The sequence below is a fragment of the Pholis gunnellus genome (assembly GCF_910591455.1).
Source record: "Pholis gunnellus genome assembly, chromosome: 21".
Lineage (NCBI taxonomy): Eukaryota > Metazoa > Chordata > Actinopteri > Perciformes > Pholidae > Pholis > Pholis gunnellus.
Window position 1 is genome coordinate 651,988 of NC_136548.1, and position 18,013 is coordinate 670,000.

The following is an 18,013-nucleotide window of genomic DNA, read 5'->3' on the forward strand; positions in this document are numbered from 1 at the left end:
AGGCTAAACAGCAGGTAGGCAGGAGTCAGTGACGGGGAAGTCAGTGGTGTAGAACACAACAGCTGGAGAATAAAAAGCGAGTGTAATATCTTTGTTTAACTTCTCACACATCCAAGTCTTGCTACGTTACCTAGCAACAATGGCCCACTTTGTAGAATGAAATACAGCACACACACACACACGCTCACATATCAGCAGGCATCTTATTATCTGGTCACTGTGCTGGCTCTGTTTCTGTTGTGTGTGTGTGTGTTTGTGTGACCTCACATGCACCTCTCTCCTTTTTACAGCTGTAACTCTAAACCGTCTTCACCGCTGTAATGTATCCTGAACACATAGCGCAGTGGAGTACGTCTACGTCACCCACAGACCTACTGGAACAGGTCTACGGGCTCGTTAGCCGGCCGGAGAGTAAACCAGTTTGAGATGTAGTTTTTGGTAGAAATTGGGTCAGTAAAAATTCCCTCCCTCCCTTCTCTCCCCCCTGGGCAGATGGAGCTGGTCTAGTGTAATCTCCTGCCTCCTGTGGATCTGTGTGTGCATGTGTAATTATAGCTTACCTTTATAGTAGCGAGGGCTGCAGAAGAAAGCCATTAGTCTCCCTGCACAGGAGCAGTTCAGGCCTCTCGCTCTGACAAAACAGAAGCACAGGAGGTGTCTCTGTCCTCCTTTCAGAGTCACTTCAGTTCACACTTCCTCTCAGGCGTCCATGTTTAGACGCCAGTGTAGAGAATGAGATTGAAAACATGAAGGCTAACACTTGTCTTACGTACATACCTCCAACAATGCACACGTGTGTTCTACACATTTGTGATTGTTGTAGTCTGTATTATTGTTTGTGACTGTGTGTGAATTTTGCTTTAATAAGTGTAGCAGATGGACTATTACTGCATAACTGTGTGTGTGTATGTGTGTGTGCTGTTTAGGGCTGCAACAACGAATCGATAAAATCGATAAAAATCGATTATCAAAAGAGTTGGCAACGAATTTCATTATCGATTCGTTGTGTCGCGCGATTATTACGCCACTCAATAAGTCGTGGAGATGTTTGAGTGTTCACAGCAGGCCGGTCGCCTGAACACCGCAGCTCGGAATAATGGAATAGGACTCCGGTTCTGTAGCTGACGCTGACCGGCGTATAAACGTTGCCATGACAACACTGGAAGTTGATTTACGCGATTTGTATTATTTTTTGTTTATTTCTGCAATTATAATACATTACATGTACTGCCATTTTGGGTACCTTGTGTTAAACTCGTAACTGCTTCGCCGTTGTTTTACTTATGATAGACGAGCTTTTGTTTTTGTAACATGACCATTAAACCGGAAGTTAAGCGGAGCTCAGAAAGATGAGAAATGGCGGGTGAAAACAGTGAATTTTTTCTTCCCATTCTGTTATTCTACTGCTGGTCTACCAGGCGAACACGGTAACGTTTATTCAGTTAACTCATTAAAGTACTGTTATACTTGTAGGTGATAAGAGACAGAGTATTTTGGGTAACCCAGAACCCCACTCCTGATATTAGTCCATTTCTTTTTTTAAATTATTACTTTAACAGCTCAGGGATGTTCAAGCAACCTGTTTGTGCACTTTCTGAAGATTTTTTGCACTGTGAATTTACACTGTCAGCTCTGTTTTTGAAAAAAGGGTTAGAAATTAATGCTTTTTTGTTTTTTTATCCGATTCATCGATTAATCGAATAAATAATCGACAGATTAATCGATTATTAAAATAATCGTTAGTTGCAGCCCTAGTGCTGTTACAGTAGCAGAGAGTAAATCTGCTGAGCGTTGACCAGATTAATCAGAGCTGGTTTGTGGTCAGCTGATGAGTTCAAAGGTGATGGTCTAGGGTGTGTGTGTGTGTGTGTGTGTGTGTGTGTCAGGGTTCAGCAGTGGGGCAGCCGGCTCTATTTACAACCAAACACTGAATACTTGTCTTACCCTTTTTCTATTTGTTCATTAGGATTTGGTATTCAACCCTGTGTGTTGAGACACATTGTTAATGTCACTGGATCAGTGTTATTTTGGTCAAAGTAAAAAATCAGAAAAACTAACCAAACCAAACTCAACATCCCTCCAATTAACGTCATAGGTTGGATTAAAGCCCAGAAATATGACCCCTCAGCCCCACAGTCTTGAGATTGGTGTCCGCCTAATGAACAAAGTCCAATATCCACTCTTCTTTTTGCTCTGGTTTGGTCTCCACCAGCTGCTAAGAATAAAATATGTGGGAAAAAAAACAGAAAAAAACCCCAGCTGGCTGCTGTTGCTGTATGAGAGCGGTGAGACTTAACCAAAGCAGTGAAGTTGCAGCCTGTGAAACATTGAGCTGAAAGACCAAGGAAGCTGCAGATTTGGTGATAAGTCTCCGTCGATGCATCACTACAAGCAAAACCATTTACACTACCCATTTCATTTGATCCATGTTAATATAAAAGCGCTGACTAGTGCAGCTTTAATTACTGTACCTTAGTGACTAGTGGTGTAACGGACCACAGATCCCCCCTCGCATGTGAACCGCGGATTAATTACACAGTTTAACGTTAACCATCAGAGTGTGAAATAAAGTTTTATTGGCAATCGTTATCCTCCAATATTCAGTAAAATGTGTGATCAGGACATCGGCATTTGTTTTTCTAGTTGCCGATATCTGATAATGTTGTTATTGCTGTAAACAACAAATCCATGTTTTAATTGTCAGGAGGAGAGCTGAACGAAGGTCCCATTCACTTACATTATGATGCGTTCAGGCTCTGTTCAGTGAAAATGAGTATTGGGCAAAGGTAAATTATAACGTTATCATGTAATCCAGTGGGGGGCCGTCAGGGCCTGCAAAGCCTTCTCTGCTGGCCTAAACAGAATCACAAAGTTATAGCTATTTTATAATTTAATAATTTTTCCTAAATACACTACATGTATTATAATTTATAAAACCATTTTTCCCATTATCTTATTTTCTCATTGCACAGCTACTGTGCTCCTCAGTTGCTCTGCTTCCAGTGCAGCTTGTTTTAAGTAGAGCTTTTATCCAATCAGATTTCACCTCTGTGTCTCTAGGTAGAAGAGAGGCCCCAGGCCTGCAGACTCACCCAGTGAATCCATGTGCAGTTTAAGTGAATGGGGACGATATTGTTGATTGTCAGTGTTTAACCAATCAGATCTTTAGTTTGACATGTTGGGCGTATTCTTTGACGTACCAGAGCCTGCTAGCTGGCCTAGCCATACATGATTGGTCAGTGGGCTAGCGTGACATGTTGGGCGGTGATAATCCCAAAATCTGCTGCCTCTGTGGAGCGGACATTTTCAGCCCTCAAACGCATTAAAACCTATTCAAGAAATACAACTGGGGAGGCTTGACTGTCTTCACTGGCGTCCATGAATCGAGAAGGACTTCTTACTGGAACTAAAACGCACGGATGTACTGAACAACGTGAGATTAAACTCTTTATTAACAAAGAGAGGAGGATGGACTTTGTCTTTAAGTGAACAACAGCTCTGGTAAGTTAAATGTGTTTGTTTTTACATCTGCAGTAGCTTTAATATGCTTGTTTATATATTATTATTTGTACAACTAGTTTTTATGAAGATAGATTTTTGTTTGGTTTAATATGTGATAGGAACCATTGTTACGTCCAATGTTGCTCTGGGGACATATTTAGTCGGTGCCAGTGTTGCCAACTTGGCGAATTTCTCGCTAAATCTGGCGACTTTCCAAACCCTCATGGCGACTTTTTTTGTCAAAAGCTACTAGTGACAAATCTAGCGACTTGTTCTGGTGTTGTAGGAGACTTTTCTGGTGTTTTGACTCTGACGTTAAAGCACATACGTCGTGAACGAGCAGCGGGTGCTGCCGTGAGCCCCTCCGCCGCCCCAAAGCACACACAGGCGGGTACTCTCACAGAAGCCTTGTGTCAGAGCAGAGAGGAGACGCAGTCTCTGCGTATTCTCTGCAGTTAGTGTATCTATAGGTGTTGGCTTCATTTTTACACAAAACAAATAATAACCGTAGCTGTGTTTCAGACATCACATATAATCTTGTAAAATGTAGTTTTGGAGACAAAATTGAATAAATCCAGTAGTTTGAAGATATTAGAGATGAACTATGAGATATTAGAGATGAATTATGAGCTGTTTACACTAGCTCTAAGCAGCTTATAATACATCATTAAAACTAATGACAAGATTTGTTTCAATCAGTGGAAATACAAACTTCATTTTCCTGATCATTTAAAAGCAAGAAAACAACAGCTACAAATTACAAAAGTCAAAGTATAACATTTAGAATGTTTGATGGTTTACAGACTTCCGAGCGGTTGAAATGATTTTTGGGACGGTGGTCCGGATCCTTGAAGACCAGCTGCTATAATCAAACAACAAAGGGATCTGTATCTACCAATATAGATCGTCAATTATCATCAATTAGTATCGGCGGTAAAAAAAACGTGATCCCTGATCCCTAAAAGTTATATTTGCTCCCTTTTTTAAAATGATGTGCTGATCCGATCCGGACCCTGAGTTTTATGATCCGTCGCACCAATATTAGTGACTGACATTATCAAACCTGTATAAACCTACTGGATCAATATAATTAGTATATAAATGAGGAAACTACGATTTATTGCATTCAGCTTCCCAGCCAGTTTCCCCCAGCCAGATGACTTTAGATATTTAGAGTCTAGATACTTCAAACTTTTCCTTTACTCCTAGTTGTCTTGATATGCATATATTAGTACACATGTGATAGGAAATTACTGTCAATAAAGCTCAATTGAACAGAGCAGAGGGGGGGGAGTGGGAGTGAGACAGATTGCTGTAGAGAGAGCTGAGAGGCTGGAGAGAAATTCAAAGAGTGTGGTGAGTAAGAGAGAGCGAGGCTGCGTCACACACACACACACACACACACACACACACACACACACAGAGGAAGTGTGCGTAGGCCGGCCCTGCCTCCGTCCCTGCCTCCGTCCCTCCCTCACGCTCTCTCCTTTCTCCCCCTCCTTGCGTCAGCAGCAGTTAAAATGTCGGCCGTGTAGCTTGTCCTCTGCTCTGCTTTCTTTCCCTCTTGGCCATCTGTCTTTCCTTGCCACAAGAAGAAACCACATCGCTCTTGTTCTCTCTCTCTCTCTCTCTCTCTGCCCTTTTTTTTACCCTCATCATCCTTCCTTTTCTTCCTTCCTGCCTCTCCGCCCTTGCTCGCTGGATCAAAGCTAGTTTTGTCAAGTGTTTTTCTTCAGAGCCATTGCTCCTTGACGTTGCTTGGAGACGGAGGAGAGAGGTAACGTTACAGATTTCTATCCCCTGCAGTCGTACACATCGCTGCCATTTGCCATCGAAAAAGCAGAGTTGAGTTTGATCCGTGCGACTAAAGCAACAAACTGCCAGGGAGCTGAGGACGTTTCCTAGAATAGGCTGTATGGTCTTCCTAATCTCCTCTGTCATAGATGTCGACCCGTATGTATGTGTGTATGTGTGTGTGTAGCCTGTAACAGTCTCTGAAGATGCTGTTAGCATTATAATTAGCTGCTTCCTCCATACCTCCTTACTACTTAATACCCGCTACGACTCATGTTGTCGTCTATATCACAGCTTTGTCATATATGATCTTGCACTATCTGTAGTGTCATTTTAGAGTCGATCGCTCACTTGTGTTCCAGAATATTGAGTATTGTGTTAATACTTGATTTACACAGAAATATTGTAGATTTAAGAAGACTAGAAGTACGATAGTGCCAGTGGATTCCAGTTTATTCCTTTGTTTTTCCCCCCCAAACTCAGTAGTTTTAATTCTCGCTATGTTCTGTGATCGACTTTTACATTACCCTCATCTTCCTCAAACTCTGATCACGAGCCTACGGTGCTCTTCTGATTTTGTTGTAATATCTTTCTGTCAGAGTGGAAGGTGGTAAATCATTTCATGTGTCCCCGTACATGGTGTGTCTGCTCAGCACTAAACATGGCTCACAGTGAGGACATTTCAGTTTCTCATTAACAGTGTCTCTTGGCTTTTCCATCGCAATTTCATCAGCTTTGAGAAGCTTTAGACAAATCCACGGTGTGTGCGCCTGCACAGCTAATTCTTTTTTGCATAACTCAGCCCTACACTCTTGCTAAATTCAAACACTGCACTAAATGTACTTACAAAAGTTAGTAAAGTTGTCACAAGAAGTAGTAACCAGCTTCTGAAAACAGTTGTAGAACGTCTTCTGTGTCTCTGCAGAAGCTTAAACAAGAGTGAGAGATCAAACCCAATGAAGTCATCGGGCCGTCAAGTCCAGCTACGAACTGTGGGCATGGAATTGGAAAGATGTGGGCAAAAGTATTGCGTTGTCACATAAGGAGAGAAACAGGAATATGAATCATATTCATAACGGAGGCTTTCACTCTTGAGATTTGAGGCACATACCACATGAATATTCACTATCAGTGAGGCAAACAGCTAAATGATGCTGGTTACAGTTTCTCCTGATGGATAGGTAGCAGGAGTGGGAGGCTGCTGCAGTACAGTCATACAGTACAGCAGCATCAGACTCCATCTCACAGTTGGCTATTAACAGGTCGGTTACTTATCTTTATGATACCTGGGGATTCAGCCAAATAGCATCATCCGGCTGCTGGGCTGAGTCATTGATCAGCATGGACGAGGGACGGCTGAAGTTAGTTCAGCAAAAAAATAAATACATACAAACTTTTTGAAATCCCAATCCCTGATCTGTCTCTGTGGGACCTTTGGTTTTCAAACCCGTAAAAAAGGGCTTGTTCCCAAAGTGCCTGTCTGTTCTATGAAAGACGCCATTTAGCTGCATTGTAGGAAGTGTAGGATCCAGCGTTTTTGGAGCCAAACTAATTTAACGTTGGGATATCTACCTCTGTGCCGTTTACATTTTTCCTTTTTGAATCTGTCTCTTGCAAGTCCCTCAACTTTATCGAAGTGCCATGCTAAATGACTGAAGTACCCCATTAATCATGTTTGATGAGCTTTTGAATGCACCTCAAGGCGTATCCCTGACAAGATGACAGAATTAACTGACAAGGTAATTCCGTCATCTTGACAGTTATTAATCTAACAGTAGTTTACAGAGACTGAGTTGTATTTTATGTTGTTGTTGTTGCCTTAAACTTGAATACCTCTCCTGACCATCAGGGGGCGACTCCTCTGGTTGTATTGAAGTCTATGAGAAAATGACTCTACTTCTCTCTTGATTTATTACCTCAGTAAACATTGTAAACATGAGTTCATGGTCTCAATCTCTAGTTTCAAGTCTTCTTCAACACAGCATGATGTTCATTTAGTAAATGATGGTCCATTTAGAGTCAAACAGACCATAAAGCAGGGGATGCTTTAGGGCGGGCTTACTGTGATTGACTCCTCCTTTTCAGCAAGTATATATTTTGCTCTGTGTCCTAAACTCCAAATCTATCTTAAAACTCCAATAAGTGCAGCGGCGTCTTGTCCCCATTTGACTGTATATGCATTTGTATTTAGATTCCTCGTTTTCACTTTCAGGTTGAAACCATCCTTCCTCTTTGTTGATGCACTTTGTGTCTGGTAGTTGTCATGACTCTCTGGAATGCTCCCCCCACAAATTAAATAATTCAGATCTTTATACACTTGCCTTTTTGGAACAGATGGGCTGTCTACTGTGGAGCTGTTTGTTGCCTGATTAACAGCTGTGTAATTCTGCTATGTGGTGTTGAACATACCATGGCCTTTTTTGTTAGTAGCATGGTTCTCTGGGATGAAGGTCAAAATGAAAGTCTGTGGTGCTGTGTGATGTAGGTTGTTACTGTGGGGCTGCCAGCAGTAGCTGTTTCCCTGTAGAGGAGAACAACCTGAATGTGGTGGTGGCACTCAGCCACCTGTTTGATGGAGAGGAACATTATTCCTGTTCATTCAGCCCTCACCCCCCTTCAACCTGTTTTATTTAGATTCATGGGTGAAATCTTCACAGGTTGACCCTCATCTAAAGTCAGTCACACCAAAGCAGTGACGCCGGTCACAGCCGTCTCAACCTTCATGTCCTTATTGTTCAGTGTAAATACAAGCGTTTCCTCTATGAAAGAGGTGACAGATCATGTTTCTATCTTTCATCATACATAGAATCTGTCCCATGTGAGTTTGTTTTTTTAAATATCACAAAACTATTTTTGCTCTTTGGAGGCCAAACCACAGAAGGGGGGACTTCAATATTGCTGACATGCTTAGTGGATTAAAGATGAGTTCATTGCCAGAAAATCAATATTCAACTATTTTGGTAATTTATTAATCTTTTGGGTCATTTATTAAACAGAAACACTAAACAGTGTGGAATTCAGACCGTGTATATTGTCACAACACAGAGATGGCTGAGCCAGGAGCTGGAAGCTGACAGTGCAGCGCTAACAGTGCAGACATAGCGAGAGTGTAGTTCTTGTGTGGCAATATGGTAAATGAATCCATATTAAAAACCAGCCCACATAAAGAGCAAATAGTTGATCACTACCTTTCTTTCTTGGGGTTTCTTTGGCAACTGCTGCTGATGCCTCTGTCCTCTGCTGGTTCTTCCCTATCGTCGCCATCCAGCTGCTTTTCCTCTGCTTTATTACACACATGTATGTGTGTATGTATGTGTGTGTTGTGTGTGTATGTATGTGTGTGTGTTGTGTGTGTGAAGTCCTTTTAGAGGGATGGAGGGACTGTCAGGTCCTTTCAGTTGGAGAGAGAGGAATGAGAGCAGCGATCCACAGATGGTGGCCGTGATCTGTGGTCTACAAATGAAATGTCTTCCATCTCTCCTGACATGTTTCTGGGCCTAGATGGACCCAGAGCAGGTTGAATGTGCGTTGAAGAGAACGCGTCTCATCCACTCTGCTGCTTCCCGTCTGGAAATACGCAGTGACAGAATGCTTTTTTCCCGGCACACTGGCAGATGTGACCCAATTGCGGTCGAGTGGGATGTGTTTGTGTGTATATGTATGCGTGTGTGTTTGTGTGTATATGTATGCGTGTGTGTTTGTGTGTGTATGTATGCGTGTGTGTTTGTGTGTATATGTATGCGTGTGTGTTTGTGTGTATATGTATGCGTGTGTGTTTGTGTGTGTATGTATGCGTGTGTGTTTGTGTGTGTATGTATGCGTGTGTGTTTGTGTGTGTATGTATGCGTGTGTGTTTGTGTGTATATGTATGCGTGTGTGTTTGTGTGTATATGTATGCGTGTGTGTTTGTGTGTGTATGTATGCGTGTGTGTTTGTGTGTATATGTATGCGTGTGTGTTTGTGTGTGTATGTATGCGTGTGTGTTTGTGTGTGTATGTATGCGTGTGTGTTTGTGTGTATATGTATGCGTGTGTGTTTGTGTGTATATGTATGCGTGTGTGTTTGTGTGTATATGTATGCGTGTGTGTTTGTGTGTGTATGTATGCGTGTGTGTTTGTGTGTGTATGTATGCGTGTGTGTTTGTGTGTGTATGTATGCGTGTGTGTTTGTGTGTATATGTATGCGTGTGTGTTTGTGTGTGTATGTATGCGTGTGTGTTTGTGTGTATATGTATGCGTGTGTGTTTGTGTGTATATGTATGCGTGTGTGTTTGTGTGTATATGTATGCGTGTGTGTTTGTGTGTATATGTATGCGTGTGTGTTTGTGTGTATATGTATGCGTGTGTGTTTGTGTGTGTATGTATGCGTGTGTGTTTGTGTGTGTATGTATGCGTGTGTGTTTGTGTGTGTATGTATGCGTGTGTGTTTGTGTGTATATGTATGCATGTGTGTTTGTGTGTGTATGTATGCGTGTGTGTTTGTGTGTATATGTATGCGTGTGTGTTTGTGTGTATATGTATGCGTGTGTGTTTGTGTGTATATGTATGCGTGTGTGTTTGTGTGTATATGTATGCTTGTGTGTTTGTGTGTATATGTATGCGTGTGTGTTTGTGTGTATATGTATGCGTGTGTGTTTGTGTGTATATGTATGCGTGTGTGTTTGTGTGTATATGTATGCGTGTGTGTTTGTGTGTATATGTATGCGTGTGTGTTTGTGTGTATATGTATGCGTGTGTGTTTGTGTGTGTATGTATGCGTGTGTGTTTGTGTGTGTATGCATGTGTGTGTGTTGTGTGTGTATGTATGCGTGTGTGTTGTGTGTGTATGTATGTGTGTGTTGTGTGTGTATGTATGCGTGTGTGTTGTGTGTGTATGTATGTGTGTGTTGTGTGTGTATTTATGTGTGTGTTGTGTGTGTATGTATGTGTGTGTGTTGTGTGTGTATGTATGCGTGTGTGTTGTGTGTGTATGTATGTGTGTGTTGTGTGTGTATGTATGCGTGTGTGTTGTGTGTGTATGTATGTGTGTGTGTTGTGTGTGTATGTATGTGTGTGTGTTGTGTGTGTATGTGTGTGTGTGTTGTGTGTGTATGTATGTGTGTGTTGTGTGTGTATGTATGTGTGTGTGTTGTGTGTGTATGTATGCGTGTGTGTTGTGTGTGTTGTGTGTGTATGTATGCGTGTGTGTTGTGTGTGTATGTATGTGTGTGTGTTGTGTGTGTATGTATGTGTGTGTGTTGTGTGTATGTGTGTGTGTGTTGTGTGTGTATGTATGTGTGTGTGTTGTGTGTGTATGTATGTGTGTGTGTTGTGTGTATGTGTGTGTGTGTTGTGTGTGTATGTATGTGTGTGTTGTGTGTGTATGTATGTGTGTGTGTTGTGTGTGTGAAGTCCTTTTAGAGGGATGGAGGGACTGTCAGGTCCTTTCAGTTGGAGAGAGAGGAATGAGAGCAGCGATCCACAGATGGTGGCCGTGATCTGTGGTCTACAAATGAAATGTCTTCCATCTCTCCTGACATGTTTCTGGGCCTAGATGGACCCAGAGCAGGTTTAGCAGCACACATCTGCCTATCATCAGCTTCACTGTTCAATTCACATTCATGTACCTAAATGAACGTCCTGCTGAGCTATTATTTGTAGTCTTTCTTTAGCTATCAAAGTCAGCAAAAGGCTGCTTTTTGACTGCGTTGGTCTTAATTCGGTTGCTAAAGCAGTCTTTACAAATTAAACAATATACATAAAAGCAATTTGTTCCCAAAGAAGGAAATTAAAAGACTAAGAACCAAAGCTCTAACTGCTAGGTGTGAGTACTACACAATAAAGCCAGCCGTTATGTGAGTTATTCCTGAAAGGTTCATTTGTAGTCATACAAAGATCCGTTTCATTAGGAGCTGTTTGCCAGCTTTCGATCGTACATGCCATCTTATTAACAGATGGGATTTCATGGAAATGGGAATTTGAACCTTTACAATTCTGTCAACGTTTTCCAAGGCACTCACTGCGCGTCACCGGAGTCTTCCACAAGCTGCTAGCTTGACAGCTGTGAGTGCTAACAGCCATGTTCGTTGTTTACGTTCATAATGATGAATGATGAATTTTGGGGGGAGTGGCTTTGGAGGGAGGACTTTCTTGCTAGATTTTTTGAGCTAGTGATGCTAGCTACTTTGCAAAAGAGTTGGCAACACTGCACTGGGTTTTTCAGTTGGAGCATTTTTTAAATCTAGCGTACTCTTGCTGTTTTCTCCAATGTCGCCCTACTCAAGCTAACTTGGAAATACTAGTTTGACAAACTCATCTCAATTCACGGTCCACTTACTAGCCCTCTCCAGAAGGCCCTCTCTCCTGTCTTACAGGCTTCGTCCCTGATGGTGTGCCAAGGATAGACTCAAGGTCCGCTTTCTCTGAAGCTTGCAACCGCATCCTAGGGGCTTCATCAGCAACATTTTAACAAAAAACATTTTTAGCTAGTAAGTGGGCCCTTATTTAATCTAAGACCTGAATCTCTTTTAATTAGAATGGGATTGGACAGCTGAGCATTTCTTCTGCTGGATCTTCAGAACACACACACACGCTGCAGCGTTTGTCACGGTAACAAGCCGACTTCCTGTGTTCAGTATTAATATAGGGCTGCAACTAACGATTATTTTAATAATCGATTAATCTGTTGATTATTTGTTCGATTAATCGATGAATCGGATAAAAAAACAAAAAACTAAAAAGCATTAATTTCCAACCCTTTATTCAAAAACAGAGCTGACAGTGCAAATTCACAGTGCAAACAATCTTCAGAAAGTGCACAAACAGGTTGCTCGAACATCCCTAATATCACTAAATGGACTAATATCAGGAGTGGGGTTCAGCGGGTTACCCACGCCTCTCAGTGAAGGGTAGACACACGCTGATCCACTCAGTGTGGCGCGCGTGCAGCCCCGGACATCTCAGGGCATCACAGACCTGTTATTGCTCAATCTCGTGTGGCTGAACGCCACTTGTCCCTCTAAGAAGTTGAACGTTGACCGCACGGGGCCGCGTAACTAGTTAGCATGCCGGAGTCTCGTTCGTTATCGGAATTAACCAGACAAATCGCTCCACCGACTAAGAATGGCCATCACCACCACCCACAGAATGGAGAAAGAGCATCAATCTGTCAATCCTCTCCGTGTCCGGGCCGGGTGAGGTTTCCCGTGTTGAGTCAAATTAAGCCGCAGGCTCCACTCCTGGTGGTGCCCTTCCGTCAATTCCTTTAAGTTTCAGCTTTGCAACCATACTCCCCCCGAAACCCAAAGACTTTAGTTTCCCGGACGCTGCCCGGCGGGTCATGGGAATAACGCCACCGGATCGCTAGTTGGCATCGTTTATGGTCGGAACTACGACGGTATCTGATCGTCTTCGAACCTCCGACTTTCGTTCTTGATTAATGAAAACATTCTTGGCAAATGCTTTCGCTTTCGTCCGTCTTGCGCCGGTCCAAGAATTTCACCTCTAGCGGCACAATACGAAGTGTCCCGGCCGTCCCTCTTAATCATGGCCCCAGTTCAGAGAAAAACCCACAAAATAGAACCGGAGTCCTATTCCATTATTCCTAACTGCGGTATTCAGGCGACCAAGCCTGCTTTGAACATTCAAACATCTCCGCGACTTGTTGAGTGGCGTAATAATGGCGCGACACAACGAATCGATAATGAAATTCGTTGCCAACTCTTTTAATAATCGATTTTTATCGATTTTATCGATTCGTTGTTGCAGCCCTATATTAATATACTGTAAACCTTGTCAGGTTCCCATCATGCATTTGCACTGCCTCTACCCTACAATAGAAGAAGTCAATTTATATGTTGGATAGTTCATTAGACTGCTTTTATCTTACATGTAAACAACATAACCAAAAATAAAAAGCAGGGGGGCTTGAAGATTATCAACCGCCACAAACACTGAGACAGGATTTGACCTTTTGTTGTGACGAATGCGAGGGACGCATCAGAAACACAGTGCTCATGTTCCAAAGCAGTCTCTCTGTGGGCACCACTGCTGCATCGATGGACTGGCTTCATGGAGGGATTGAGGGGGCGGGGTTTCCTGTCTGAATCCAGTTTTTTTACGATCCTGAATTAGCAGGCCTGCTGTTTTCTGTTCAGATCACGGTAACTACAGTTGGTAAAGTCACAGCTCTGGGCAACAGTCGCCACAATGACAGAGGAAACACCAATGACGTTGGGCGCTTTATTGCTCTGAGTTGACGTTTTTTTCAACTCGAGGCCTTCAGGGTTTCCCGGCAAAATAAGACTCCTTCTGCTGCCAAAGGAGGGACAGATAAATAAACGAAAAACAAATCATTTCCCAAATAATGTCCAGTTGTGTGGCTTGTATATAACAGACAAACAGACATAGAGCAACACACACACACACTGGGGTCATATTTTGCTTGCAAATGTGCTCCTGCCTCTGTACACGTACTCTGTGTACGTGTGTGAGTGTGTTGTACTGTATTGGGGGGGCACAGTGGTCATGTTTCTCACCTCTAATCTCTCATCTCTCTATCAGACTGACCTTGTTGTGTAACCATAAATCACAGCCGCACCAGCCCCTGCTACACACACACACATTGCTGGCTCTCCTCTCCAGCCGTACTCGACAGATATGGAGCTCTGAAATAGAAAATAAGAAGTGATGTGGTTAAGACGACTCTCTCCAATAGTTTGACTGCACTACATTCACATCGGTACAGATGGACATGAAGAGGAAATGTGGACGTCTGTCTCCTACGAGTGCTAACAGCTGAGCTCAGGCGGCCGCAGGCTGACAGACATCATCAGAGAGTGTGTGTGTGTGTGTGAAAGCGGCAGCATCAAAGTGGAGCGTACTGCCTTTGAACTGTCAGCCTTCCTCTACTTATTAATGTATTCACGGCTCCGTCTCTTTCTCCTCTCTGCCTCGTTTCATCCCGTCCTCCCTCTAATCTCTTCTGTTGCTCTTTCACTGTCATTCATCTCTCTCTCTTCACTCCTGTGTTTCCTCTGCCTCAACACTCCCACATTCTGTTTTACAGTAGCGCACCAGCCAACAATTATTTTTCATCATCCTTTAATTGTGTCTAAAAACGAATCTGTTTTCTCGGTCAATCGATTTATGGTTTGGTCGAAGACATGTTGGACAATGTCCCAGTTTCTCAAAGTCCACGGTCTTTAAATGTCCTGTTTTGTAAGTCCAAAGCCCGGAGATATTCAGTTAGATATGATAGAAAACAGAAAACAGGGAAATCTCCATATTTGAGAGGCTGCAAACAGCATTTTCTGCCATTTTGGCATGAAAAAGTACTTAAATTCTCAAACAATTATCACAATAGTTTTTCTGTCGATGGACTTATTGATAAGTCGACTTATCATAGTGTCATAGTGAACTCCAAAATACATTCTACAAGCATTGTGGTTCTGTAATTGATGACTTAACCTCTTGTGTCCTTGTTTCTGTGCTGTTGTTGACCATGCGGTTTTTTTTTTGTGTATGCAGGCGTTTAAGCCAGTGGTGGAGAAGAGCCTGTTGTCATCGGTAACAGCAGTGGAATTCTTGTTAGACCGACAGCTGGACTTCCTGTCTGACCATTCAGCCTTCCAACCGTACCAGGTAAGGATCACACGCACACTCGAGAATGCACCACATGATCATCAAGCCCTTCCAATTGATGATTCCTACAGATTTGAGTTTTTTAACGAGTAAAAACGTTGGTGACTTTTGTAACTATCACACATAAAGTGCCATATATGTATATATATGTATATATATATGTATACCTTATGAACAAAATGAATCAGGAAAGACATTAGGGCTGTGTGTTGAAATCAAATTTTCAGAAAACAGAATAAAGAAAACATGAAATCAACACAACACTACTTTGAGAGGGCACATGATTGCATTTAAACTATTAATTCAAAATCTGCAGAGTTTTTGAATCGATACAGTCACAGAACATATTGCTAGAGAAAGAGATGTATCTCAAAGTACTTTTCAAAATACTAAAGGAAAATGCAACACATTCAAACAAGTGCAGACGGACAATAGAATTACACAATAAAGAGATTTTAGATGTTAAAAATTACAATATAGTAATAGAATTAAAAACAGAGACCTTTAAAAATAATAACAAATGAGAGAATTAAAAAAACAAAAAACAGTAGTAATAATTAGAATGAGAAATGATAGGCCAAATGAACTATTTCTTTTCCTACCTCTGACAAAAGGAGTGAGATAGCTAATGAAAGCAGGAAAGTGGATTCAAAATGAGCCGTCTCTGGTTTCAAAGTCAGAGCGGTTGACACTATGAAATCATACCAAAGCAAAGCTACCTGCTGTCTCTAAGGGAATAAACGGTTTCTGTTGGCTTCAAAAAGTCCCTTTGGCAGACGCACACATTGTTACTGCATCTCGTCCGCTAATGAAGAATTAGTCATTCACAGTTAGGTACTGGGCTGGACACCGCAGCCACGGAGGGCCGCTGGGGGCGGCCGCTGAGCTCCATATGGATCCCACACTGCCGGGATTTAACGTGGATATAAAGCCAACATGTCTGTCCTCTCGTGTGATTTCACACACGAGTGCTCACAGCCGACTCATAAATTACACACACACACACGTTTATACTGATGAATACATAGACACAGCATAGATGCTGTCGCTCCACAATCGGCAGTAAATCAAAGGGATGTATGCTTCTGTTCTGTGGCTGTGTGTTAGATGAGAGTGTGATGGGATGTGTGTGTGTGTGTGTGTTGCATTGTGCTGGCTGGAACACCGTGTTCCACTCAGTGTCAACCCAGACGGGAAGGCTGTGTGCTGCACTCTTCCCATCAGTCATCAGGGTGCGCTTGAGACAAGTGCAAATACCAAGAGAGACGCACTCTATTTCTGTTTTTCCACTTCTGTTTGCAGCCAATCAGAAGTCAAGTCCACTGTTGCCGTGTCCTCTGGTGACTCATGCTTTGACTTTCTGTGGCTGTCCACCGCCGTGGCCCAGTGCACCAGCAATTTGCTTTTTGTACTGACATTTGAGGATTCCTCCCCGCTCTGGTTTTCCTCTGTTTTTTTAGCGCGGATGGGGATTTTACGGATCCGGTCTCTTTTGAATGTGCAGAGATTTGCTGCCTAATGATGTGTCTAATGGACCGTTTTAGAGTCAAGAGATCACAGATGTACCCATTGCTAGCATTGTTATTGGAATAATGTGCTTGTTGTTAGACGTTTATTATGGCAGTGTTGCCAGCAGAGAGTAGAGCTGCACGATTATCGCTAAAACGATTGAGATAAATGATTCTGATCAATATTTGGATCATGATTACTCATCACGATTATTCATTAATTTCAGGGACAAAATATATTTATTGCACTTTCCCATTTAATTAAACAGAGTGCTACCTTACTTTTACATGTGCTACATGCTAATTAACAAATCAAGTTCTTCTTCACCTGAATTGAGTGCGTTTTGGTTTTTGCCTGTCTGCTTTCTGTTAAATTGAGTAATGTAAAGGATATTACTCTCCTAGTCTGGACTGTAGCCGTCATTTTCGGGTAATCGTTTCACAGACTGCCGTCGTGGACGCACAGCTCCCCGAAAGTGAAGCCAAAATATCTGGCTGTTAGTTCTGTGAGAGGAGGGCGTATTTTAACTGTCAATACGGCAGTCCATCGTGTTCATTTGATAAAAAAAATGTAGCTTAAAGCCGCTTAGTCAGAATGTAGTCCATTAAAGATCTGCCGCAAGCACAAGATGTTTCATCAACTGGTCTGAAGCAGTGAACCATCCGCATGATCCCCTGTGTCTTGTCCTATTTTCTATAGAAGGCTGACACACACACACACACACACACACGTGATATCTGTGGCAGTGACAGTCTGCCGACTTAGTTGTCTCCACATGGAGTCTGGCATGACCTGGACTGAGACTTACCCACTAACACACGGGCACAGCTCCAGTTTGACAGTGTAACGTGTTACGGCCGTTGCACACCCGGGGACGATTATTATTATTATTATTTACATGCGATTAATCGGCACGCCTCTATATTTTTCCGAACTATTGTCTTTGTCATGAATACTTTAACACAGAGCACTGCAAAAAAAGCCACGTAAATTTTTGCCAGAATGAGGTTGATGTTTTTTTGGAGTGTTCGTGCAGCACATAGAGGCATGATGAGTTGAAACAACAACACGGACGCTTTACGAACCTAACTTTATTGCTCCTTCCAACCTTGACAAAGGCAGGGCAGACCAGACCTTCCTCCACGCCCAGCCGACCAATCACAGTTCTTGTTGCTGCTGCTTAGACACACGGCTGTCAAGGCGGACATCAGTTACCGTGTAGCTATCATAGACTGTATATAAGCAGTGGAAGGAGTCTTCGTGACGTCACCCATTGGTTTGTGGACTGCCGTTTTAAGTCCTTGAGTTCGGAGTTTGGGCCGCCGCCATCTTGGATCACAACCATTGGCAACCAGTGAGCGGAAGTGACTATATTCCAACTGCGGGGGAGTGACGGAGAGATGTGTATACGTCTCTGGTAGCGACCTGTCAATCACAGTAGCCCCACCCTAAAGCATGCTCCTCTTTATGGTCTGTTTGACTCTAAATGGACCATCGTGTACTAAATGAACATCATGCTGTATTGAAGAAGACTAGAGATTGAGACCATGAACTCATGTTTACAATGTTTACTGAGGTAATAAATCAAG

General features: G+C 42.6%; 1 protein-coding gene across 3 annotated transcripts in view; it reads left to right on the forward strand.

Moving 5' to 3' along the window:
• Positions 1 to 18,013, forward strand: part of jmjd1cb (jumonji domain containing 1Cb) — a 118,057-nt gene that overhangs the window by 61,617 nt on the left and 38,427 nt on the right. For 2 of the 3 annotated variants that reach the window (XM_079183009.1, XM_079183010.1), the window contains exon 3: positions 14,802 to 14,915. In XM_079183009.1, the coding sequence (XP_079039135.1) occupies positions 14,802 to 14,915 (114 nt within the window). Of the gene's footprint in view, positions 1 to 5,242; positions 5,279 to 14,801; positions 14,916 to 18,013 lie in introns of those variants that run through there. The other variant, XM_079183011.1, reaches the window with a different exon arrangement.